A 27,491-nucleotide genomic window follows, 5' to 3' on the forward strand; every position below is an offset into this window, starting at 1 on the left:
TCAAAACTGCTGGGCCCGGCTTGCTGTCGATTGTGGCAGCGCTTTGTATTTTGCTCTCAGACTTAGACTTGAAGCAGCCTTTGCTCCATAATATACGTTGCTCAGTTACAAATGCTGATCTCATAAGCAATTAGAGTGAGGACTGGTCACTCCTGGCCCCTAAAAGCCAATTAGCATCCCTGCAGACGTTTGTGGAGTTGACTCGGCCCCTCTGGGCCGGAAAATGGACAGAGCATACCTTAAGCTGTGGAGCAAGGGTTTCAAAGTGGAGGCTTCCAATCAGGGCCAGATCAGCTTCAGATTCTAAGTGTAAGACATGTTGGTGTTTGGGGGAGGTTCCCAGAAGGGACGATGGGAGAATGGGAGAAAAGCAAATTATTTATTATGAGGATTTCTCCCTCATCAGAAGGTCTAATCAACCTCTAAAAGCTGTTCAGACTTCAGGCTTGCATTAGAATAACACTCCTGCTGTAGCAGATAAACCCCAAATGCTATTGATTTCTTGCTCATGTCAAAGTCTGTGCAGGTGTTACTGGCCTTGCAGTCTTTTTTCCAAGTGGTTATTCAAGGATCCAGGCTCTTTCCGTCTTGTGGCTCCTCCCTCCTCCATGCCCTTGGAAGAGTTCTCTGCATTTAGCCAGCAGCTAGGGAAAGAAAAAGGGAGATGTCAGTGGGGAGGTTTTTATGGACCAAACCTGGGAATGGTGCATATCCCTTCTGCTCACATCCATTGGCCATAACCTGGTCACAGGGTCACACTTACCTGCAAGGCAGGCTGGGAAGTGTAGTCTGTATGCCCAGGAGGGAAAGGAACGGGGGTTTAAAGGAACCTTCTTCTCATTCCCTGCCTACTTCGTAGAGTGGTTTCCCTGCTGTCCTCTTTAAATTAAAAAAGAAAATGACATGAGTGTAGTGATTGGAAATGGAGTGGATCACAGAGGCCTGTTCTTTCTGGGTTGTGTTGTTATTTATAGTGGGAGGGAGTGAGGTTTCTGTGCCTAGAGGCTACGCCTGAGGTCAGCTCTACTGAACATCTTCCATCTGAGCATCCCGTCATCTCTAAATATTTGTGTCTCGCTCCTCCTTATCCACTTTTAATGATAAAACACATGATAGTAGCATGATTTTTCTTATGCAGATTCAAATCTAGGTTCCTAAAGGCCAGTCTTCTATAAAACTATAGTTCTATCTGTGAATAAAACAATAAAAAATAAAAGTTGTTTAAACTATACTTATGTTTATAATAGTACTGGGTTTTAATTTTAGATCATGTGTCTTTTCAAACTCTAAAATGTTCATTTGATAAAATTTGGAAAATTATGAAAGAGAAAATGATCACCCATAACCCCACCATTCTCTTAACATCTCAACGTCTTTCCTCAGGAATATAATCTTGATTGAAGGGCTTTCATCTAAGGGCAACCAAAAATCATCAATATAAAACTCAGATGGGAAAAGAAGGGTTACGTTTTTAGGATGGGACAAAGTTCCAGCCGCCAATTCATATCAATGTTTTTAAGACTGTTGGGCTTTGCCTTAAATTTGCCTCTGGATACCTCTTTTTCCTCATTTAAAATGAGGAGTATCCTTCATCCACCCAAAATGCATCCGCAGACTATAAATGAAAAAGTTCTGAGGGTGTAGAATGTTCTAGAAAACAATCGTCCCAGTAGTGCTTACATGTACTGAGTGTGGAGTGTTTGAAGAATTATGGTTCAAAGACTCAACAAGAGGAAGCATTTTTTCCTACGGGTAAATTGAGGGTTTCCTGCCACCCACTTTACCTAACAATTTTGATATTAATAAAGAGGAGAACAGAGACACATACAGACTGCAAAGCCAGGTAGCCCTGGGCTCCAACGGGGCTGTTCCTCCAACAAAGCCGAAACAGAATTCCCCGTCCAGCAGGACTGGGCTCTCATTCCCAGAGCCGTTCCTGTTCTGGCGCAAAGCTGGCTGATGAAAGCCAAACATAGATATCCTTATTTACTTTGTAAATGGAAATTTGAAGTGAAGTATTTTCAAAATGCTGGTTGACACCCAAGAGGATCTAATTAAAATAAGGGGCTTTCTGGTTTAAAGATATGAAAGAAAGAAGTGAGCTGTCTCTTTGAAATCAAATTATTAAATAGTAAAAGAGAGAGAGGAGGTTTGGCTTTCAGTCTTCAAAGCAAAATCATGACCTACAATTTTCTTAATTGGGTTTTTCTTAAAATTACTAAGGCCAAGGTAGGGATAGAAGGATTGACCGGGGGCCTGGAGAAGGGATTTCTGAGAAGGCAGAGGATCTCAGTGGGGAGGGAATGACCTGTTTCTGGTGCGTTTCCTTTCTATTTCCATCTTATTTTAATCTAGAATGGATCTAGAATGCTGTTTGGGGGCTACTTGGGGCTTGTCGCACATGCTTCTCCCTTCCTCATGCCTTTTTGGGGAAGAGGTAGTGCTGCCTGGGAACTGGGTACAGGTAAGAGGCCACAGTGAAATCTGTGTGCGCAGGCTCTGGTTTTAGCCCACATGTCACATGATTTCACTGAGATTTTATTTTAGATCCTAAAGCCTCTTTGCTAATTAAAGCCATTTTGCCTGGGGAGTTTTAGCTTATTTAATTTTAAAATAGCCCTGAGAATTTCATGGTAATTCCTAATTTGTTTACTCTTCAAATGAAAAAGTTGTCTTAGCCGTGGAAAGTGCCCATAAGGATTTCTTAACCCTCAACTCATTCTCTCACGCACACCCGCGCTCTCTCTCTCTCCCTCCCTCCGCCCCCCCCTCTGTCTCTGTCCCCCCCCCCCCCTTTTCCCCCCCCCCCCCCCACACACACCCTCACCCTCACGAGTAACAATGTGGTATATTAGAAAGAGCGAGAGTTTTAGAGGTAACCAACCATGAGTTCTGGCTTGGGCTCTGCCATTTACTAATTTAGCAACACTGAATAATCTTAACCTCCCTCCGCTTCACTTTCCTCATCTATGAGACTGGGATAGTACTGGCTGCCTCACAGGATTTTTGTGAGGAGTAAATGGAATTCTCTGTATAAAATGCTGGGCATAGTGCATGCAGTTAGTAGACAATTTATTAATAGTAGGTACTATTAATAACAGCAGTCATCATCATCATCATCATAGTCCATCCTCAGGAAATCCACAGTGGGATCAAAAACTCTAAGCCCAGGTGCTTTGGATGGGATATGAACCTAGCAAAGTATTTCTGTGTTCGTGTTAACTGATTCTCTTCTCCCTGCTGGAATAGAAAAGGGTACCAAAAGTGATGCAAATTCTGCCTTTGCCTTCGAAATAAGCACAAGCAGGATGAACCCCATTGGGGTCAAATACCACCAGTGACTTTCTCTTGAATGTGTATCTGTTTTCCTCTCTCTCTCTCCCTCCCTCCCTCCCTCCCTCCCTCTCTCTCTCACACACACACACATCCACACATCCACACCCACATGTGCTGTGTAATTAGTAACCCATATCTTTGTAGAAAAGTGAAAAATACATTGTCTGCTTCTTTAAGTTTTGTTCCATCACATCTGATGCCCCTTGGGTTTTTACCCAAAAAGAGTAATGGCCAGAAGGAGCGAAATGAACTGAGATCTTCCCTTAGGTTCCCCCAGCATCTTGTTTAAAGCTTCAAAAGCAATTCGAGAGTCCATTTCAGCCCTGCTCTGAGCCAGAAGTTCCCGGTCTCTCGGATGTGAGCACCCTGTAGCCAGAGGTAGGGCCTCTGGGGGGGCGTTCTTTGTGGGGCAGCTCAGTACCATCCTGTGAACCGGCCCCCACCCTACCTCCAGCTCCTCCTCAATTAACCATCGGCCGTGGATGTATAGAAATCTCTTTTGCATCTATTTATACTTTTCAGCCACTGCTCCTTGTGGAAATAATAAGTTCCATATGTATAGTTCCCCATTCCTCCCCCAAATAAAGTAATACTTCCTCTTGTCTTTCCTAAAAGTGCCCCCTTTCTGATTACTAGAAACTGCTCAACAAGTGAAGTGTTCCCCTTCCCCACTGCCACATGATTGACACATTTTGGTTATGTGCCCTCACAGCATTTGCCCTTCTGGACTTGAATAGTGTCCTAATTTTCTACAGCTCTTTATTCTCTTAAAATCAGAGAGAACTGAGATAAAATTCCAATTCTAGTGCTTTCTAGCTACATGTCCATTGGCAAGGCTATCGAAGCTTTAGTTTCATTTTCTTATTTGAAAAATAGAGATTAGTAATGCTTACCCCACAGAGTGGTTTGAGGTTTATTAAGATAGTACAGCATCCGTGCCCTTAAGTGGGGATAGGGGATAGGTGGGGCCTAAAGCGAGTTTAAGATCTGGGAAAGGTGGAGGTCAAAAAGGGTCACAATTAGCCCGTGTTGGAAAAGACTGCTGAAGACTTAGTAAATCTGTGTTCAGGGATCGTGTTAAGGAAAAATATGTATCTTTTAAGTATAAGAGTTACTCTTAGGAAACTGAGAATCTTGGGGTGGCGGATGGTGGTGATAAAAATTGCTCTACCCTCCCGCTCACCTCATCAAGTAAAACGGCAGGAGGAATCAAAGCACCCAAAGCACCGCTTAAACTCACTTTCTTCTTTTATTGCTTAACTAAAATGAACGCCCTCCTCTCTTAAGTGACGGTACTGTGAAGCTAAATTCAGCTTTCAAATTGTTTTATATCTGTTATGTTTTAAGTATTCAGTGTTCTTGGGTTTAATAGTGAATGAGATGCGTGATTATACTTACCACACATAACGACCCCAAAACTGCAAAATCAAGTTCCCCTCGTTGGTCAGTAGCCCTTGAGAATAAGATGAATTTCCTACTCCTGATATAAATGTAACTGGGATCACTTTTCTATACTCTACTGACTTCCACTGCTTGTTTGAAAACTTCCCCCTTCCACCCACTCACACAGCCTCAGGAAATGCCCTCTGCGAGTATCTTCCTTGATGGGGCATTCCTCTGTGTGGTAAATGTCAGTAGCATTGCCACACATGATACTGACAATGCTCTTCCTCTCTGGGATCATTTAGAAAACTTCTAGGAACTCTTATTCTCGCTCACCAAATGCCCAAGGGACCAGGGCCCCTGCTCAGCAGTCTCTCTCTGGAGAGGTACCCGTGTACTGTGTTATCATTTTCTCTAAGCCCTGCCTCAGCATTTCCGCCTCAGCTGGGTGTGAGCCTCTGGACCAGCCTTTCCTTCACATGCTGGCTAATTTTTCAGATTCATGCATTGCCCCATGTGAGCGTGGAGTTCCATCCCTGTAAAATGGGCCCGCTGGTGGCCTGAAGTGCGCCTCGACCATCCCAGAACTGAGCCCAGAAGTGCTGTGACTCTAGCCTGGCCCCACCTGAGAGTGTCAGAGTGCAGACCTCAGATGTATACTCTCCTCTGGCTTCACTGGGGGCTGCTTGCTGACTCCCATCTTCCTTAAATTAATCTCCTGCCTTTTCTCCTAGACATTCCGGAAGCATTAGTTGGCTTTGCCATTGTAGTGTCTGGAGAGAAAATATTTAGTCCCAGGTCAAAAGCTTTGGCTGAAAGTTCCTACTAAAAAGCTAGGCCTCGTTATTAAATGGTCAGAAAGTTAGCCATGGTATTTGTGGAAGTAATGAAATGGCTATAAATGATGTAAGCTTTGCAACAGGCAAACGTGTTTGCAACGTCTGACATCTGGAGAAGAAAGTGAGGAGCCACGGCCTCAGCCAGCTCCCACCGACCAGCCCAGCGGAAAATCCAATTAGGGCTGCTTTTAAAGGCGGGAGTTTGTACTTGGTGGTGTGGACGCCGCTCCCTGGGGAGCAGGGCTGTCGGAAGGAGCTGTCCAGGTGACTGCCTCCCGGGCCCTTCTGAACTGGAGGGACCCCTCCTGTGAATTGAATCTGTGGTTTCCGTGCCCCTTGATTGCTATTCCAGACCCTCTTCCTGTGAGTGGAGCTGGGCTCCAGGCCCTATTAGTGGGTCTGTGGTCTCTGGGCAAAGCTTTCACAGCTTCCCCGGAGAACAGCGGTGTCTGCAAGATGTGCGTTTGGTTAACATGTTGAAGAGGCCTCTCATAAATTTCACAGCAGCAGGAACTGAGCGGCTTTGAAACTCCAGCTGCGCATGGGCTCGGGATGAAGTCTGTTCTGAAAACTGGGACAGTTGATTTTCCAATCAGCCTGGGTGCCTGCAGGAGGAGTGCGGGGTCCACAGCCCTGGGGAGCCAGGCAGCCCTCTCCTCTCCCCCCATGGACCTCCCGAGGGCCTGCTTTGGAGTGTCCTTGTCAGCCTTCACTGTCTTTCTTTTCTAAGTGGGTTTCTTTTTCCATTTTAATTCTCTAGGCCTTTCCTTCCTTCATTTGATAGTTCTTGAGTTTTCAGAAAGAAGAGAAAGAAAAAATAAAGAGGGGGAGAAGGAGAGACAGTGGAGAATAGTAGAAAAAGAATAGGGAGAGAGAGAGAAAAGTGGGGATGGAAAGAGAGACTGAGACAGAGGCTAGAAAACTCATTCTCTGGGAAGATGCTGGGAATTTGGGGGTTCCTTGTAAAGCTCATTTTTGTAGAATTACTAGAAGCAGTTTTACCCCCCAACGAGAAGCTGGTGCTGTCAGCTACTGGGCAAACCCTCCACCTGTGGTGACCACCTGCCCTGCTGGATTCATGAGATGACGTAAGGATAGCACTTGGCACATGGCATGCACTCCGAAAGGAGTAACCCCTCCTCGCCCCTCCCCAACCTGCCCCAGAGTCTCTTTCCTCTTGACCCTTGGTTAAGCTTCTGGGATCAATAGGAACATGAGTAGGAATGGTCCTGTCTGTCTGGACTGACCATACTGTGGTATTGGGGATTTTCTTTGCTGATTCCAGTGGTTTCTGAGGCAAACACCTTAAGAAACCCCAAAACAAGAACAGTTACTGCCCCTCTCATTGTGGCATGCTTTGGACTTTGCACAGGGCTTTTAGGTGCCTTAGCCCACAAGGCTGCACGGGTCCTCTAGGGGCAAACGACCCAATGCCTCCCCTCATTCTACGGCTGGCTCACCCTGAGGTTGCACAGGCAGAGCAGAGGGCCAGAATGTGGCTCACCCTTGGGACTGTCGTTGGTCCCCTTCTCCCTGTCCATTTCTCAAGTGCAAACCACATTCCCCATCACTCACCTTACACACATTGACCTTCTTAGGGTTAGGGGCCAGGACTGTACCCTGTGCAGAGTCTTGAACTAAATGATGGCTTTTAAGATGGGTTATTATGTCAGGGGGGAAAACACATGAACAGAATAGAAACAATCAGCTTACATAAGCCTGTGTGTGTGATGTGCAGTGTGTAGTTAAGTAGTTCTAAGTGGTGGATTAAAGATGGGTTTTATTCTCTAAGATTTTTTTTGTACATTGGCATTTTCAAAAGGTTTCTATAGTGCTGTATCATCTTTTGTCATTAGGAAAAAGGTTTTTAAAAATAAACTGTCTTCTGGCGATCATGATCATTGACTCACACTGAGCTCCCTTGGTCCCCTGAGTGCCTTGGGTTGAGTCACACAGGTGGGATTGTGGAGGGCCAGGAGCCCGAGTGCTCAGCGTCAGGATCCCGGTTCTCGCCCTGGTCTCTGACTCTGACTGCAGAGAGCAAAGCCAGCGCTCATTACTGCTGTCATGTGACCATAGCATTGAGTTTCCTCATTGCCTGGGCTCTTTGGTTCTTACTGAGCCGTGGGAAGTGAAGGACAGAGACAGTTAACATGGGTGGTGCTTCCGCATTGTCTTTGGGAGATCAGAGGGTGCTGTCCACCATAACACATGAAGTGCCCGTCGAAAGCACCGCAGGAGGAGAGAAGTTGCTCCCTGACCACAGACTCGGGCAAAGCTGAACCTGTCCTGCGTGTGCAGAAAGGGTGCGTTTCTATCCAATGAACTGTGTGCATCTTTGCTTGGACAGCTAGGAGGCACAGAGCTAGCTTTGCCACTAAGCTTCACAGGTGCACGTGACTCTGATGCGTGTCTGCCTATGTTAACCGCATACCTGACTTCTTTGCTCCTTTTGACCTCTACCCTTACTTGCCTTTGTCCTTATCTCCTTCCCTTTCTCACTGCCTGTCTCTGTCTCTGTCTCTCTCTTTCTCCCTCTCTCTCCCCTCCTTCCCCTTCTCTGCCTGCCTCTCTCCATCTCTCTATCTGTCTCTCCCTCTGTGTGTGTCTCTCTGTCTCCCTCCCTCCTTCTTTCCCTTCCTGTCTATGTGTGTGTGTCTCCTCTGTCTCCCTCCCCCTTCCTCTCTTTCTCTCTCTCACACACACACACACGCACCCCTTTCTCATTTGCATCCCCCTTTTATGGTACTTATTTTTATAAAGCCTCCTCACGTCATTTATCAGAAGTGGCAAAATATCCATAAATACAGGTCACATGAGACCATGGCTTCACGTCTGGGCCTCACCCCTCATTTTGGAGAATAGTGTTCCCAAAAGACAGATCCAGAGTCTTTCTTTGAGTCTTTTTCTATTGACCGGACACTTCGCCTCAGAGAACCTCAGCGGATTTCAGGCCTCGGTGTCACAGGAGCTGGAAGAGCTAGAAGGATCGGCTCCAAAAGGATCCCTTCAGGGCCCCATCATTCCACGTTTCTGAGAGGCCTTTTGTCTCTCACCTTTGTTTCCTGTCCTCAGACCTCAGTGTGCATCAGAATCACCTGCAGGCAAACGGTGCTGTACGTCAATTCTACCCCACTAAACCTGACTTTTAAAAAATCACCTGGAGAGCTTGTCACACAGATTCCTGGGCCCCACCCCAAAGATCCTAATTCACTGGGTCTGGGGTGGGACCAATGACCTCAGCTTTCCAGCAAGCTCCCAGGGCTGTGAAGCTGCTGGTCCACAGACCACACTTTGAGGAGCCTGGCTCCGTGCCCTGATGAGGGACTCCCTCCAGCCCCTAGTGGTTGTCTAAATGGCCTTTTGTGGAGCTTATCAAAAGCCTTTTTCAATATCTAAATCAAATTAGATCCACTAGTCTCCGCCCCTTCATCTCTCCATATTCACTCCTTGACTACTTTAGTGAGCACGGAGAAGCCAGTTATGTGAACCGTGGCACACCCTTGCAGTCTCAACTTAACTCCCCAGTGTCCACTGTCAGTGAGTGACCAAGCCGTTCACCAACCAGTCACGTCTGGGACTCGCAGGTAACTGCAATCAGCCAAGACACTTGGACGCCACGTCCTGGAGGCTGCTGCTGGACAGGGACGTGCTGCAGCCAGGAGCAAGGCTGCCTGGCAGCCCTGAGTCAACATCTGCTGGCTTTGGGTGTCTCTGCTCATCTTCACCTGTGAAAATAACTATAATTAGGGGCTGAAGGGGACACCTGGACTTTCAGTCCACACACTACCCTGAATTTATGGAGGGAAGGGGAGATTATGTACCATAGTGGTGGTATCACATGTGAGGATTTGTTAGCGTCTTGGGATGGTCAGGGATGGTGATAGAAGAGCTAACAGCTGAGCGGTTTGTTCCAGACAGTTTGTTGAGTACAGTACTTAACAAGCTTTGCCTCAGAGCCAGCCGTGGAGCAAGTGGACTCGCCATCTTATGCAGAAGGAGGAAGGCTAGGACATCCCAAGGACTTCATCCAGGTGGCAGAGGCAGGATTCAAACCCGAGTCTCTGCATCCAGAGCCTGTGCTCATAACCATCAACCGCTCTCTCGCCTTCCACAGCAAGGATTCTGTTGTATTTTTAGCCTCTGCTTTTTCCACTGGAATTATGAGATTTCCAAAATTAGGATACTTTTAGAAGCAATTCATGAATAGAGAGCAGGCAGGGTGAGTTTAATATTTAGTGGTGGTCTAAAACTCCATAATATGAAATAGTCTGCCTTTTCTCAAAGAGCAAGAGCTCCAAGAACATATTTTTTCCCAAAAAAATAAGTGGGAAAAACCCACTCCCCAAACACCCAAAACACAACATAAGAGGACCTTTTGAAAGCAGCGATGGAAACTGTATACATCATGCCATCTTGGGAAAGGCTCAAGTGTCATTTGGACGAAACAACATGATTGGGGTCTAATAAAATAAATCCAGCTGGTGCCTTTTGTGCTGGTCAGGTGGTGTGTTCCTCCTGCAGTGCTCCTGCCTGACTATTTTTATTCCTGTGTGAGAGCCAAGGAAGGAAAACCCTGAGGTGCTTGGTGACACCTGAGCTCTTGAGAGTTAGAGTGTGAGGAGGACGCATCCCTGCCCCCGACTCTGCTGCCTTCCCCTCCGTGTCATGGCTTTCCCAGTATGGCCTGTGCTGCTCCCAGATGGACTTCTGTGCCCTAAGTCATCTTCCTGGCATGATCACGCCTCAGCCCACCACCCCAGAGAAACCCTGCTACCATTTTCATGTATATCCTTCCCAGACTTCTTCACTTCTACATTTCTGTTTAAGCAATACAGGAGAGGAAAAAAATTCCTCTACCCTCTAGGCCCTTCTGGCTGGGGTATGAATTAAATTGACATAAGACAGAATAACAGGAGAAAATCAAACAAAGCTTTATGACATGATTACACGGGAGAAACCCAGGAAAACTGGGTAACTAACTCTCTAAAATGGCTGAGGTCACCTTAAATATCATCTTCAGTGAAAGACAAAGGAGGATGTTGGGGGTGGGGGGAGTCAGTTACGGGAGATTACTGAAAAAGCACAGTAAACCAGGTAAGGTTATTGTGCAGTTTTAAGTCCTTGCCTTCTGCATTGATAAGAGTTTCTAGAGATAAGGTCATCCCCCTCTTCCTGGTACAGAGAGGGAGATATCTTTACAAATGGAGATTTCCCTTACAAATGTAAATGCCTCTTACAAAGGGTAACTTCTACTTGATTTTCAGAGCTTCTTCCATGTCTGCAGTTCTTTAAAAGTAACCAGCCTAAAATAATCCTCGTGCCAAAGAGACACATTTTGAGGTGGCCAATTCTGATCCCCCACAGTAGAATCATGCTTTACAGACCATATTGGAAACGAACCTGTTTCACTTACAGTAATAACATGGCATTGAACATCTTCTTGCAGCATTAACTGTCCTTCCTTAGCATCAGTTTAATGGTTATACACTCATGTGTCACTTAATGACGGGGAGACATTCTGACAAACATGTCATTAGGCGATTTTGTCACTGTGTGAACATCACAGAGTATATTGAAGGGGAACAAAATTTGCCACCCAAAAATCTCTCTTTAACATGAGGATTATTTTAGACTGATTATTTTTAAGAAGCAAAAGACTCAGAAAGCCTTCCCTGTTACCTCCCCCTTAACCGCCTAAAATAATTCAGATAGAAAAACCTGTCTCAGGAAGTGAGCTATCACCTTAGCGTAATACAAAGTAGGTAGTAGACAGGGAGGAACCTAGAAAAGCCTGTTTGTTGGGCTCCCCTCTGTGTTCTTCTGTTTCTGTGTGGCCAAACACTTATTTTCCAACCATTTTCTCCTTTTCACCTACCTGTGAATTGCCTTCTTCCCTTCGAAGTCCCTGACTCTCCCTACCCCTAACATCTTCTTTCGTCTTTAGCTGAGGATGGTATTGAAGGTGAGGGCTTCAGCCGTTTTGGCAAGTTATTCAGTTTTCTGGACTTCTCCCATGTATACACGTTATTAAACTTTTGTTTGTTTTTCTTCTGTTAATCTGCCTCAGGTCAATTTATTTCTTAGACCAGCCAAAAGAACCTGGGAAATGGAGGAAAATTTCTTCCTCCCCTACAGTACTTACACAAACCCAGATGGTATATAGTCTACTACACTCCTAGGCTATGTGGTACTAATCTTATGGGATCACTATCATATATGCAGTCTGCTCTTGCCTGAAATGTTACGTGGCACATGCCTGTATAGTACTCTTTTGTACCTTTCTTCTGGCTTCTTATCTTTAAAACAGATTTTTATGAAGGCTGTCTTAAAAATGCAATCACTGTCACTTTGCAAAAGTAAAATTAGGTCACTCTTGGGTAATAGGCTTTAAATAGTAAAACTGCTCTGGTATCTCTGAATTACAGTGAATCTTTTGGAGAGGTTGTTTTGTTTCCTACAAAGGTAAGTAAAGAAATAAAGCCCTGTTGGGAACCACACAATGCAGGAGTCTCTGGTTCTGGATTTAGAAAGCGAGTGAAAGCTGAGGAGGGGATGCCGGTGGGAAATCCCAGCCATCAGGGCTCAACCCTCCTTGACTGGTGGGGTAGGGGCCAGGGAGCATGTCTCGTGATTCCAAATTTGGATCTGAGCCAAATGTCTTTTCTCTCCCAAGCAGACCCGCCTGTGGCCGCAGCTGTGGTGTCCCATTTTAATGACTGCCCGGATTCCCACAGTCAGTTCTGCTTCCATGGAACCTGCAGGTTTTTGGTGCAGGAGGACAAGCCAGCATGTGTGTAAGTGTCCCCTGGTGTCCCGGAATTCTGGGGCTGGGGGGTGGCCTAGCAACCAATTAAAAGAACATTTATCTCCACAAGGCGAGCCAGAGGCCCCTGAGACCCCACCCCTGGAGCTAGACTTGTTGGAGGATCAGAACAGCGGGCTGAGGAACACCTCCAAACCCAGCTGGTTAAAAATCCAAGCTCCTGAGCCCCATCCCAGAGCCGAGAAGGCAGAACCCCTGGGGATTGGAGCCTGGGGATCTGCATTTTTAACAAGTACCTCATGTGACTCCTGGGTTCAGCAAAGTCTGAAAATTTCTGGATTCAAGTTTAATTTATTACTTAGAATTTCTGGAGGGCAAGGAACTGGGTTGGATCCCTTTGAGTATGAGGTCTCTGCCCTCCAGCATCTTGACAGTACAGTTAATAAAATAAGTGGGAAGTGCATGCAAAGGGTTAGTGTGCATAAGTGGTAACAGAATAAAGAGCAACTTGGAAATGAAGATGCATGCTGGGACATGGTGGTTTCCACACCAGGCTGAGCATGAGCCCCTGGGGCTGCTTCTTAAAGTATAGCTGAGCCCCAACCCACCCCACTGAATCAGCATCTCCAGGAATGGGACACGGGAGTCACATTAGTTAACAGCCACCGGTGGTTGCCATGGTCAGCCAGACAGGGAAGAAAGGTACTGGAGGAAAGCTTCCTGGAGCAGGTGTTAGAGTTTAGTGGGGAGAGCAGAATGGTTACTCCAGGCCTGGGGTGTCAGGGGACCTGCTGTCACAAGTCAGTATGGCTACAGCAGGAAGGAGACAAGAATGGAGACAAATTGGAGACGAGAGCCTGTGGGAAGTGAGCCTTTATTCTCCAGGCAGTAGGAGCCATGTCAGTTTTGGAAAGGGATGTTTTAAGAAAATTAATCTGTCCCTAGTAGAATACTATTAGGTGGCTCTCTATATACAACCTTGGCACTATTGACGTGGAGGGCTGGATAATCCTTTGTTGTGGGGCCGTCCTGTGCATTGAAGGATGTTAGCAGCATCCTTGGCCTCTACCTACTAGGTGCCAGTTGTACCACCACCCCAAAGAGTTGTGACAATGAAAAATGTCTCTAGACATTGCCAAGTGTCCCCCGTGGGGGGGGCAAAATCACCCTCTGCCCCCATTAAGAACCGTGCATCTATATGAAGTTGCCATTTTTATAGTTCAAAAATGGTTGAAAGCAATTTCATATGGTCCAACCTAATAGCACCAGTCAATAATACTAAATGTTCATAAAGGCTAGCATTTTTTGAGCTTTTGTTTCATGCCAGGCACTGTTCCAAGCACGCTCCATGTGACTCATGTCACCCTCATAATGACCCAGTGAGATAGGTATGGAGAGGCTGTGCCCAGGTCACATGGCAGAGCTTACATTCAAACCCAGGTGTCTGGCTCCTGAAGCTGAGTTCTTAACCATGATGCTTTAAGGGTGTCATATGCATCAGCCCGAGAGATCGGGGACCAGGAGAGCCTGTCACAGTAAGCAGTGCTGAGTGGGGCTTTCTTCTTCATGAGGTGCAGCTGCGTGAGACTGGGCAGGGCCCTCAGGGTGCCCTGAGCCTCACCTGGAGAGGCACACACATCTGCAGAGCGAAGAGCCCTCCCCATCCCTAAATACGAAGCACAGTGATGATGATAGTCACGGTCATTATTCATGATTATCATTCTTACTAAAACACACCAAGGGCTCCCCGGGGGGCTGATGGGCTTGTTTCTGTTAGTAACCAGGTCATTGTGGAAAAACACCAGCCCTGAAGGAAGTGCTGCCTCTCCCTTCCTGGTATCTGGACACTCCCAGGGCAGCAGGCAGAAGGCATTCTCCCCTCCAGCAGTGCCCAGTGCTGGGGCCTCAGGTGGCGCCCCCTGTGCGCGTTGGGAGATCTCTTTGGAGAGAGAGGGCAAGTCTTTGCCGAGTTCTGATCAAAAGTGTGTTGGAAGCTCAGTTTTTCCTCCTCGGGTGCCTTCCCCACCAGATCGGGGGCTGGTGTAAACTTTCTGAGAGCTGGCAGCCTCGAGCCTGGGTCAGCAGATGACCCAAAGCAATCACCTTATCTGTGGCCGGACCCCAGTCAGCTGGGGGAAGCCTTCTGAAGGTGAGGGGTGGGCGGCTGCTCACCTGTTCTCCCCAGTGTGGGTCCCAAGCCCTGCTCCTGGCTCAGGGAGATAATTATCCGTCACATTTACACACCATTTTGTTTTGGTAATCAGGATGACTGGCTGTCTCATCCCCTATTTACATAAATATTACTATTAATAATAACAGTAAGCTCTCTATAAAAGTTGTGGCTATGTGCCAGGCACAGCTCCCAGCGCTCCACATACAGCGGCCCATGGAGTCCTCACAGCTCCCCTCTTGCTCTTATTGTATAAATGAGGAAACTGAGGCTCAGAGAAGTTAAGCAACTTGCCCAGAGTCCCGGAGCTAGTAAATGCAGAGCTGGGCTTCAATCCAATCAATTCCAACCCCAAAACCCATGCTCTCAGCTACTGCCCCGGAGGGCACTCCGCCTCAGCCTGGAAAAGCTCACTTCAAATCACTACGCTCTTTTGTTTCCAGGAAAAGTGTTGGCATCTTCTCCCTGCAGGTAAATCTTCCTCCAGAGAAAGGTCAGGGTCGTTCCCAAGCTCAGTGCCCTGACCACAGACTCTGAAACACTTCTTCCTGTGAGCTGAGTACAGGGCCTGCAGAAACAGCCGAGACACCCTGACAGTTTGGAAATCTGACCATCTGTGGGGATGCAAGGCCCTGCAGGAAATTACCACCTCTTTACCTCAGTTTCCCCACTGGATCTTAGCAGCCCAGGGGCAGTTTTCAGCCCACAGAAGTGTTTTATTTCATGGTAGATGATGATCCACGTTGTTCTTTGGTGGTTTTAACTATCTGTCAGCATTTTGGAAGTCCGGTTTCTCATCTCCAGGCAGACACCCAACTGCTCTTGAACAGGGCTTGCCCCCCGCAGTTCTCCGGTTTCTACCTATCCGCACTGCTCCCGAACACTGAAGCGAATGCTGGTCCCCATCATCCTGCTGCCTCCTTGGTTCTGCACACACTTGCCCACTTTGCTCACGTCTGCCACTGCATGAGCCTTTAAGCTTAGTGAGGACAGGGCTATGCCTTATACCTTTTGTATTCACAGCACCTAGAAGAATGTCTTGATTAATTCCCTCTACACCAGAAACTATGAGTCCCTGCAAAGAAAGCAGAACATTCTGTCCCCATTCTTAAGAACCGCCCAGCTTTGGGGAGCTGACACACACATTCTGGCCAATAAAACTGTCACACCTTAAAGTAAGACCATGTCTGTCATGGCCTTGTAAAGAAAACCCACAGTGACCCGAGATTACAGTCTCAAAAGGGGGAGCTATTTCTAAAGTACTATCATTCTTATGGTTTGTTTTCCATAAGAAGAATAGTCTAGGTTTCCAGAGAACATAAAATGACATCTCACTAAAATATGAAGTCAAGAAAAAAGTTAAATAACTAGTCAGAGATAGCCAAAGATAGCAGAAACTATCCTTAAACGTGTGCCTCAGATGAACCCTAGATTGATTTTTTTTTTAAAGATTTATTTTTCCTTTTTCTCTCCAAAGCCCCCCGGTACATAGTTGTGTATTTTTAGTTGTGGGTCCTTCTAGTTGTGGCATGTGGGATGCCGCCTCAGCATGGCTTGATAGGTGCCATGTCCACACCCGGAATCCGAACCAGTGAAACCCTGGGCCACCAAAGCAGAGCGCACAAACTTAACCACTCAGCCATGGGGCCGGCCCCCTAGATTGATTTTTATGTCTCCCTTAAATAAATCCCCGGTACCCAACTGCATCAGAAAACAAATGGGAAAAGAACTTCCCGACAGTAAAACATAGAAATGCAAGGTTAGGACTCACGCCATTTTTGCCCTGAGGAAGATTCCACAAACTGTTGGTCTGCTGCCTGCAGAAGCCTTCAAACAAAGGAAAACAGTTGAAGAAAGCCACCCAGGTGACAAGTTTTAAAGGCTCCAGTGTTGGCAGCCATTGGCAACTGGTTTGAAGTTTCTCACCTGTGCAAAATGCTCCTTCGTGACTGAACTCTCTGACTTCACTTTCCCACAGCAAAGTGTGAAAATAAATGGCTGTCAGCCAAGGAACACATGCCACATGGCCCTGGCCACAGTGCACTCCAGTGAGATCTGAGCAGAGTCGAACACCCAGGAAGATGTGACCACCGTTAGTGCACGAGCAGGCTGCCCATGTACCCAAGAGCACACCTCCCAAGAGATCAGGGTTGGGAGTGGTTTTCTTATTGGTGCTGGAGCCGCTTTATGTAGATCTTCTATCATCGCAACAGCCAGAAGGTGGCGGGGTGCAGGGCTTAAGAAGTCATGACGTCACTCCATCCACATGTCCAGAGGATGTGCATGTCCTCATTCTCTACCCCCACCAGAAGCTGATACTGAGGGTCACACACCAGCAGGATAACGCAGAGTCAAAGGCGTGGATTTGGAGGTCAGACCTGAGTCGCTCATACAAGTAGCTTAGCCCCATTGAGCCTCATTTTGTGCATACAACGGAGATATCAGTACTTCATAGGATTGTAATGAGAATCTAGTGACCGTAATGTATGTAGAGCTGTTGCTGTTCAAGATGAGAGTCCTAGACACGCAGGGCTGTTTAAATGAATTCATTTAATTAATTACAATTTAGTTTCTAGTCACACTAGCCATATTTCAATACCTCTACGAAGCTAGTGGTTACTGTATTAGTTAGCACAGACATAGGCTATTTCCATCATCACAGAGAGTTCTGTTAGACAGCACTGGAGAACATTCGAGCCCAGTTCCCATAAGAGCATCTGCCATCAGCACAATCACCATGGTGATCAGCCCATCGTTATCACCACCCACCGTAGCTGAAGGATATAGTGAGGTCCTGCTGAAAGGAGCAGATGACGGTCTGGTGGGCCACAGACCCTGGGGCTGTCCCATGAGGCCCTTGGTCAGGGCTGCAAAGGAAGCCCTTAATCCTCCCAGCCCACCCCTCCCCAGCCCCTGGAGCAGAGAAGTTATAGGACGTGGGAAATCCACTTCTTAAGAGGCCAACAATGGGGAAACCCAGTACAAGTATCCTTGGGCTCAGAGTCCCCACCCCCACCCCCACCCTGGGACATTTCTCCATGTTAAAGGCAAGTTAGTGTCAACATATTTCTAAAACCATGGTCCTTGGCCCTTGGTCAACTTGGTCCTTGGCCCCCATATTAAAGACTTTATCTTAGGATCTATGCCAAAAGACTTGGCTAAAAATCAGAGCACTAGCCTCCTGCCAGAGAGTACATCATTGTTTATGAAGACATCTCTCAAGAGCCTCAATAATGCTCACTTCCTTTTATTTACCCTTTTTAGCACTTATACAGCCCTTCCCTTTGTGTCAGCCACTGTTTATTGCACTTCACAGGATGTTAACTCATTTAGCGCTCTTCAGGACTCTGAGGTCAGTTTTATTACCATCGCATTTTAAAGATGCAGAATCGATGGCACAGAGAGGTTAAGTAACTTGCACAGGCAGTAAGTGGGGAATGAGAGTTGAACCCATGACACTTTGGCTCCAAGTCTGTGCCACGTTATGCCCACTTTTGGGACTCTGTCCTGAGGAAGTAACCTCAAATGCAAACAAAGATGTGTACGCAAAGAGAATCACCTGGCATTATTCATGATGTCAAAAAGTGGATACATCCTAAATGGGAAAGGGTTTGGTGAAGGAAACTGCGTACATAATTTACTGTACAACCATTTTAAATGATTTTTGCAGAGTTCTAATGACAGTAAAATAGTGAAGAGATGTTAAATAAGAAATCGATACAAAATTGTAAAAAAATATATCTCTTAACTATGTAAAAAACTACATAGAAATAGTGCAGAAGGAAACGTCAGTTGGACTGCTGTGGGGGGTGGGGTGAGGGGCATGCAATGATGTGAGCTTTCTTTTCTTTTTCTTTCTGCTTTATTCTAACTTATATACTTTCCAATTTGCTTAGAAACATTCCTTTTTCAGTTGGGGAAAACTTTCCTTACAAAAAAAAATTTTAAGGGCTGGCCCAGTGGCACAGAGGTTAAGTTGACACATTCTGCTTCGACGGCCCGGGGTTCCCTCGTTCAGATCCCAGGTGCGGACCTATGTACCGCTTGTCAAGCCATGCTGGGGCAGGCATCCCACATAAAATAGAGGAAGATGGGCACAGATGTTAGCTCAGGGCCAGTCTTCCTCAGCAAGAAAGAGGAGGATTGGCAGCAGACTTTAGCTCAGGCCTAATCTTCCTCAAAAAAAAAAAATTTTAAGAGCCAGCTCTACATGCATTCTCGTATTCCTTTAAAACTTTGAAAAGGGCACTGTGAGCCAGGAGCAGGAAGAATTTGGGGGAAAACTGAAGATCTTGAAGCCCTGGGCAGAGGAGAAAGAAAGGCACACACAGATCATTTAATTCTCGTTAAAATGGAGAGGCCTACAACCACAAAGTTTGCTCCTAAGAAATGCGCGAAAGTGACCTGCAGACTTACTCGGTAACAAAAATGAAGGCCTCGGGGACCCCTGGCTGGAGCATGGGCCTGTCTCCAGCCACAGTGGCTCCCTTTGCAGCTCAGGCAGCCTCCTTAACTCTCCTGTGCACTTTCTCTCTTGTGCACTTCTTTCTTTTTTGGGGGAAGCAACCTGAATGTGCTTCCAGAATCTCATTTTCAGCATTCTGAAGACAAAACAGCATTCCAGAACCTTGTGTTTGGCACATGGCAGTCAGCGTGTCACAAAACCCACTCGAGGCAGATGAAATTAAATGGTAAAATGATACAAGAAATGTTCGGTCTTACACACTTCCCATTCCCCTTTGTGATAAAAGAATGCCAATTTTGTTCACATTCCTTTCTTAAACAGGGGTGCAAGGTCTTTCATTTCTCCTGCACCTGATATGGGGGGAAGTGCATTTTACAGCCACCACACTGGGGAAATGCACAGGGAGAGAGAGGGGGAGGGGGAGGGAGGGAGAGGGAGGGAAAGAGAGAGGAAAAGGGGAAGTGGCAGCTTCTGAATTGATGGCGCTTGGTTCTGTGGACTTAAATGCTAGCTCTGCCTCAGTGCTTCTCAGGCCTGGCTGCACATTAGAATCACCTGGGTGCCCAGACCAATTGGACGAGCATTTCCACAAGGGGGGTGACCTTGGCTCTGGCATTTTCCAAAGCTTCCCAGATGCCTCTAATGTGCAGCCAGGTGGGACACAGTGCCTACCTGAGGCAAAGGAGAGGACAGCCGCTGAGTCAAGCTGCGACCAGGTGAGGTGACTCTTGCCCTCCTTGTGTGACTTGTACCTAAAATAATCAGCATAATTAAGTCTAATATTAGTAGAAGATTGGGAAGTTAAAAAAAAAAAAAGTATGTTACTAAATCTTTTCTTTCCGCCCCCCCTCCCTCCCGGCTCAGAAAAAGCAAGTAGAAAGCATCCCCATTATTACAAACGATTGGGGAGGAGAAAGGACCTTCCTCTACCTCAAAGCCAGAAAGTCTAAATTGTGGTTCCCAATTTTGGCTGCCCAGTGGAATCAGCTGGGAGCTTTAAAAATACTAATGCCCAGGCCTTACCCCGAGAGATCCTGATTTAGTTGGTCCAGGGTGTGGCCTGGACATCAGGATCTTTTCAAGCTCCCCAGCCAATTCCAATGGGCAGCCAGAGTCCTCTCACTGGTAAAACCTTCCTGGTGGCTCTTTGCTCTGGCTTCATCAGGATTGCCTTTGGCCTTTTCTTTAAAACACCCAGACCCTATTTTCAGAGTGATTTTGATCTGGGAGCTCCTGGGGGAAAATCAAGCATCTGGACCACAGGCTCTTTGGCCTCCCAGCTGCAGCTGGCTGCCTGGGGCTAAGATTCACTATCCTTGAGCTCACCTGGGCCATGACCTAGAGTCTCATGCATTAGGCAGCAATCGAGGTGCCGCCTCTGCCTCAGTGGGGAAGTCTTCATTCAGAAACACATTTGGCTCCCTAACTCAATGAGACCGAGATTTGAGTATCTGCAGCTGTGACACTAAGGTGACAGAGGCATTCTAGATGGCATGAAGACCTTCCTAGTGGGCTAGGACCTCTGCCAGGGGTGGTTTTGAGGCAGGGCTGGTTGTGAAGGGCCCAGCACAAATAAATGAGGAATGTTCCTCTGGTAGGAAGAACATGGAAAGTCAGTAAAATGTGATCCAGCCCAGGGGGTTATCTTTCTTAGTTAAGAGGGCACTGTTTGGGGGCATCTTTGCAACTTGCCGCATCCACAGCAAGGAGACCTCTTTATGGGGCAGTGAGCAGCCCATCTTTCTCTTTGCTATGAGGTTTGCACATTTGTCAATAAATCGCTATCCCAGAGTCTCTTTCCAACCAATTTGCATCCCCCTAGAGAGGTAGTCTTCATGGTTGGGATGCTGGTTCTAAGCTCCAGAAGCGCCTGTTTCCTCATCCATAAAACTAGGTAAATAGCAGCCCTGACCTCACATGGAGTTGTGATTGTTGGGATTAAAGAGATTAACTCATGTCTTAATTAGCACCGGGCGGCCACTCTCTTATTTCAGTGGGATTTCTTGGAGGCCTCAGGATTGACTTGTTAATTCTTAAGGTTTGAAGGACCAAGTGGTTGTCGAGGTATTAGAATCCTTCTCTCCCAGGGCCTGCAGGTTAGAGTAGGAACATGTTAAGCTGTGTGAAATTGCCTCGTGGGGTGCTCACCCTCTGTAGCCTGGACCTTTCACAAGTGGCTGTGCAGATCCTCGTCGCACTACCCTTCCTAGGAGGAGGCGGCACTAACTCCTGACTACAGAGAAGTCCCATTGGCTTAGCTTCAACTCCTGGTTAGAAAAATACAATCCACCCCAAGGCCCGGGCTCCCCAGCTCCCCTCTGTTCAGTGGTTCACCAGAGTTCTCGTAGAGCCAGGTCTTGCCCACGGGAGCCTGGAGGCTGGCAGAAAGGCAGTCAGAGAGGCAGGCATGCTCCTAAGGGCTTCCAGAGGAGAAGGAGAGGCTAGATCCATGGGAAGAGCTATGGAAAATGGATGGATGGGGGACTGGGCGAATGAAGAAGTCTGTAAATCATGTCTTTTTGAGAATGTGCTCTTCGAGACAGAGTCTGAGGAGGAGAGTCAGGAATAATATTCCAGGCAGAGAAGGTAGCAAGAGTTGAGGTGGGTAAGTGGCAGGTAGTCACTCATTCATTAGGCAGGTGTGTCCTGAGTGCCAGGCACTAGTTTATTTGACACCCAGCTATGGCAGGGCGGGGTAGGGGAAGAGGGCACAGCTTGGGTTGGCTGGAACCTAGGCAACGGGAGATCAAGTGGAGGGGGTAGATTAGGGCCCTACAAAGAGGGGGGTGTCAGATACCAAATAGAGGAAGCTCACAACCCAGGTGGGAGCCATCTGGGTACAGAGTGAATAGTCCAGGATGGGCTGGACAAGGGACCCTTTGCAGGGTTTTCTTTAGACACTGACAGCTTAGATTTATGCATCACCTAAGCCTGATGCTTATTACCTCTCAGCCTCTAGTCCCGCCCACAGTCACCCTGCCCCAGTGGGAAGGGGCCAGGGCCTGTGTTTTATGCACAACCTACAGAGTGAGCTGTTTCTTGACTTTTACCTTCACATAATTTTGTTTGAACATGACCAAACCAAAACTAAAAACAAAACCTGCCCCCATCCCTAGCCCCTGTCTTCTCCCTCCCAGCCTAAGTCTGTGAGAGTCAGTGTTATTCAGAGTTCTGTGATGCAGATCTTTTTTTCAAGAACAGTCTTCTTGCCAGAAAGTCCCCATCTTTCGCTTTGTTCCTCCCCCATCCAGGGCCTGCCCTCTTCTCCTTGGGTCTGTAGAGAACCTATTGGGCATTTCCCATCCTAGTTGGCCCTCCTTGTTGACCCTCCAGCCTTGTTGAACCTAAATCCTCAAATCTTTTACCCTTTCAAAATTGGAGGCTAAACCAAAGCCAGATTTAATCAAGAGCTTAATCTGTGACATTCTTACCCCAATCCCTGTTCCGTATGCAGGAGAAGCAGCCCTGGTGAATGAGGGAGAACCCAGCCTCTGAGGCAGCAGGCCTGGGTACGAATTTCTCTCTCTTCCCTGGCAGGGTCGGCACAGGCAAATGGCTTGACTTTCTGTGCAAGGATTAAGTGAGAAAAAATATATCAAATGTAAAAGAACCCTTAACAGAAAAGCAAGTGCCTGAATTCAAACTAAAACATACCTTTAAATAAGGTACATAACAACAGGGCTTTGGGTAAAGAGCACCAGTGAAAGCCTTTTCCAGTAAGCCGTGTTAAAGACAGAAGCTTGTGAGCTGTGGTCTCCCAGGCCGTGGCTTTAAGCAGCAATTTTTGCAGCACCTCCTCTTTGCCGTAAATCTTAAACCTGTACAGTACCTGTTCTTTTAACATTAAAATGATTTGATTTTTGTTAACATTAAGCATACCCGATGCTTCAGGAAAATTTACTGTGTTTATCGTCTGGCTCCATGTACCGTTCCAGCATCTGGGGTCTGGCAGCCTAGGAGCAAAGGTTTAGGGGAATCACAAATGTAATGCCCCTGAGACTGGCCCTGGCACAGTAGCAGGCACACCAGGACCCCTAATCTCCTTTCAATTTTAGGTCTTTTAATCTAAAAGTGAAGGTGACAACTGGCTACTGCATCAAAAGGTAGACTCTTTAAAAAATAAACAACTTTATCATCACCATGTCTGGGAGGAAAAACAAAACAGAATCTTTCAATCCAGTGTGAGAGGTTTGGTGCAAGGCTGCTCCTTAGGGAAGTGCCCCGTGGGAAGGAAGCTTCCCCACGTGAGGGCAGTGGTGGTCAAACATTTTCATTACAATAAGAAAGTCACCCCAGATGAAGGGACCTGTGTGTAAGCTAAGTGGCTTCTGTTGAGAAGAATCATATGCTTGGAGGGAAAAAACACACCTGCATCAGAAAATGACCATCACTTCCTTGTGGCTGGTACATGTCCTAAGGAATCATCACGGGAGAGCCACTTGTACCCCCTACACAATCCAGGTGGGGGGAATTTGGCATAGGCGAGAGCTAGGTGGAAGCAGCAGCAGCTTTCAGCACAGAAGAGGCTGTGACTGAAATGATGGATGCCTAAGAGCCTCTGAATAGTAACAATACTGCTAATATCACATTGTGTTGTTACCGCCCTTCACAGCCTACACGCACGCCTCGTGATCATGACCTCTCTCATGCCATTAGCTAATCCTCTAGTGGAGGGAGGCCAGGTGTGGTTGGAAATGAGCACCAGGGTTCCTGGGAGATGAGTGGCTTCTCAGGTCCTACAGCTACCAGATAGTGACCCTGGCCCCTACTTCAGTACGTGCCCCACATACTGGGCCACCCGGTAAATGCTCACAGAACTAATTAAACTCGACAAAGAAGATAAAAAAGCAAACCACTGCCTGTGTCTCCCTCTGGTTTAGTGTGTTTCTTTCTCTCATCATCGGAAATTCTGAATACACACATTTAGTTTAAAAATAACCTGGATTTTTATGATCTGCCGGAATGAACTTCGTGTCACAAACACGTTTGCTGCCTTCTTTATTCCCCAGGATTTGGCATAGTAATAATAATGATGAAGTGCTTCAGCAGCAACCTCCATCCTCAGATGATAAAGCCGATTAGTTACCCCTGGTTCTCTAAGCAAGCGGTGCGTGTGCCAGGAAGTAGGAGCGATTTTGCTGACATCTTTGCCTCCAATAGCAAAGGCTGGAGGGGCCCCTTTGGACTTTTCTGAGGGCTTCAAGTCCCTCCACGCAGTCTTCCCTGGGGCCTGGGAGAATGAGACCTTCTTCCTGGAGAGCGTGCTGACATCCCTGTCTTCCCCAGCTGCCATTCTGGATATGTTGGTGCACGCTGTGAGCACGCAGACCTCCTGGCCGTGGTGGCCGCCAGCCAGAAGAAGCAGGCCATCACCGCCTTGGTGGTGGTCTCCGTCGTGGCCCTGGCTGTCCTCATCATCGCATGTGTGCTGATACAGTGAGTATCTGCTGCCCCTAAGATTGGGTCCCTGGCCCACCTGCCCTCGCAGGGATATCTACAGCATGCCCAGAGAAGAGGGCCACCTCAGCACAGTTTATAACTGTGATGTCTGATTGGTGTCAGCAAAGCCAAGAGGGACTTTGGTGACACCAAGCTGGGTGAAGGGCGCGCACCCTGGGAGGGTCCCCAACAGTGCGTCGATTGTCTGCGGAGGCCAGTATAGAACCAAAGGCGTGCTCTCTTTCTCTCCAGTGTTGTGTTTGGAGCCCTCAGAGTTGTGCTGGGGACCTGCACGTGCTCCAGAGAGAACTAGAAACAGCTCCCGGCCTGCTTTGGGCAATAGCAGAAGAGCTTCCTCTCTGCAGAAGGCACTTTGCAAATCCTAAAGCCACGTGGAAGGCCACTGTTGTTATTATGCTGGGCTGACGACAGCCCTTCCACTTTCTCCACCTCTCTGCACTCCTCATCCTCCAAAATGCAGGTTCTAGGAAGCCCTCCTGAGCCCTAGACTGATAGAGACCCTTCTCAGGTGTTTCTCACACCCTGCTTGCTTACCCGTATCCCCTGACTGGACTGTTCTGCAAAGGGAGCCCCCCGAGGGCTGTGTTCCCAGCATCTAGCCAGATTTATTACCTGGAAATATCTGGAGACATCTAAGTCACAGAGCAAGCCATCAGAGAATTTATACCTAACTGAATATGCACGAGGAATTCACAGAATAGCCAAAGGCTGCTGGTCAGCTCGGTGTAGATTAACTCAGGGCGGAGACCGAGTGGATGGGCTGGAGGAGGCAGCTGCGTGTTAATGCAGGAAGGCAGACTTCAGCCTTCTGAGGTTGCCTAGGATTTGGACAGGTAAATAAGAGTCCCTGTCCTGTTTGTTTATTGGTTTGTTGCTGTTAAGGCATCTAAAGCACATGCTTCTGGTTCTGGTTGTTGACAGTAACCACAGCCTGCTCACATCCTTCTGGACCAAGCCAGCATTAGGTGGTGAGGGAGCTGGCCTTCCCTTCCTCCCCACACGGTATCCGTTCCACTCCCTCGGGTCTTGGAAAACACATTTGCAGGTAGTAAACAAGCAGCCCTGGTTCAGGCGGGGGCACAGCTCAGGCTCTGCCACTCCTGAGGCCCCTCCCCGAGGGAGCAGGAGAAACCTAATGGACCTCTGGCTTCAGTTCTCACAGCTGCCTAGCTATATGTGCTCCCTAGTCCTGTTTCTGTGACCAGGAGGGTCCCAGAGCTTAGGAACAAGACTGGCTGCCTATGTGGACCTCCCCAGAAGGGCTTAAAAGCTAATTTTGCCAGATTGTCTGGAGACAGGAACAATCCAGAATGCCTGGACAGCCTCTCTCATTCCCAGGGAAGCAGCCAGTCCCACATCTCCTCTACCCTTCCCCAGCCCGTCCTTGCCAGAGACCAAGTTCAGAATCCCTGAGCCAGAAACTAACCCCTCACCCCCACCCATGCCTGGGAATGGGGCACTCCTGAGTTGCAGAGTTGGTTGGGACCAGCTCATCCCAAGCCAGAGGGAGCTAGAGGCCTTGATCCCACTGCCCTGGGACACTCCTGGCTGGGAAGTGATGAGGGTCAGCCCACCTGGCTAACTAACCACATGAGAGCAGTCTCTGATGGATCTGGAATCAAGGCCTCTAGGTCCTAGGACGCTGCAACTCATGAGGGACTGGGGCCCAGACAGACTGCTCTGGTCATCTGTGACAGAAGCAGGTTGAGCAGGAATGTCAGGGCCCCTTCTCAGCTCTGCTGCCCCAAGATTCAGGGGCCCCAGTAACCTTTCCATGGCAGTGCCGAGAGAAGGGGGCTGGGGTGGGGATCATGAAATGCCACCAGGCACCAAGAGGGACGCACAGCAGCAGACTTGTTTCCTCATCTGTTTTTGGGCTCATGTGAGCCAGGAGACCCCTCCCGGCCCCAGTTGGCGGTTGCGTAGACTGTATATACGTCAAGGTTAGACTGAGCAGAAACAAAGTCCTCCGTGGTTTCCCAAGGGAGACAGTCATCAGTGTCTCCGGGTAATTAATGTCTTACTCAGTGCTTTCTTCTCTGCCCTTCTTTTGGGTTCTCCGGTTCTTTTTTCATTCCTACTCTGCAAACTGTTCATTCCTGCCCACAGACAGGAGCAGGAGCATTCATAACCTTGCTGCTTCAGGACTCCGACTAACACAGGTTCCCGAGAGGTTGCGTTTGCCACAACTAGAGAATGCTAGTCCCCAGAGAAGGATTCAAAGCCGTCGGGATCCATGACTCCTTCTCTCGTTCTTTCCACTGGTCCCTTCAGCCCATCCATGTTCCCGGCTTTGCTGCTGGCAATACCCGATGGATGACACCCCTTCCATGCTCTCAGAGCCCTGCCTGCCTCAAGGGGCTGCTTTGTCCCAGTCCTAACAGCAGTTCTGAGGCTGTTACTACCTTTATGGAGTTCCCCAACTGCTCTTTACTGGAGAAAGCAGCTGGGAGGGTGGCCAGTCCCCTCTGACAGCCATGGAAGCTGGAGCCAGGATGCCCTGTGAGCCCAGAGCAGAGCTGCACAAGTGGAACTGGTGCTTTTGGGTGGCCAAGAGGCGCTTTTGTTGTTGGCCAGCGCCTGCCCCAAAGGCCACTGCCCTGCAAAGCCCTCAGCCCCCTGTCGCTCTGAAGGCCCCCATGAGAAGGCTGGTTTGGAGCCCAGAGCTGCCCAGCTGGGCACTCCTGCCAGGCTCCTGCCCAGACTGTGTTCTCTGTGTCTCTACAGCTGCTGCCAGGTCCGAAAACACTGTGAGTGGTGCCGGGCCCTCATCTGCCGGCACGAGAAGCCCAGTGCCCTCCTGAAGGGAAGGACTGCTTGCTGCCACTCCGAAACAGGTAAGGGGCTGCTTTCAGAAGGAGCCTTCTCTCCCTTGGGAGACACTATTGGGTGGAGAAAAACAACCACCTTCTCCAGGTCAGGGCAGAGATTCTTGGAGGATGAAGCAGGAAGAAAAGGAAGAGGGTATTTATCCTACCAAGTCAGGTTTAGTTTATTCTAAGGTGTTTCTTACTCAAAAGGGAGCTCTTTGATCAGTAATGGTGACTGCGTGACCTTTGACAAGTTACTTAA

At 47.9% G+C, this 27,491-nt stretch overlaps 1 protein-coding gene across 3 annotated transcripts in view; it reads left to right on the plus strand.

Moving 5' to 3' along the window:
* Positions 1–27,491, plus strand: part of TGFA (transforming growth factor alpha) — a 104,157-nt gene that overhangs the window by 70,510 nt on the left and 6,156 nt on the right. For 2 of the 3 annotated variants that reach the window (XM_046662134.1, XM_046662136.1), the window contains exons 3-5: positions 12,235–12,355; positions 24,246–24,395; positions 27,147–27,256. In XM_046662134.1, coding sequence (XP_046518090.1) covers positions 12,235–12,355; positions 24,246–24,395; positions 27,147–27,256 — 381 coding nt within the window. The remainder of the gene's footprint in view (positions 1–12,234; positions 12,356–24,245; positions 24,396–27,146; positions 27,257–27,491) is intronic. The other variant, XM_046662135.1, reaches the window with a different exon arrangement.

The sequence above is a fragment of the Equus quagga genome, chromosome 5, assembly GCF_021613505.1.
Source record: "Equus quagga isolate Etosha38 chromosome 5, UCLA_HA_Equagga_1.0, whole genome shotgun sequence".
In the NCBI taxonomy this organism is placed as follows: Eukaryota; Metazoa; Chordata; class Mammalia; order Perissodactyla; family Equidae; genus Equus; species Equus quagga.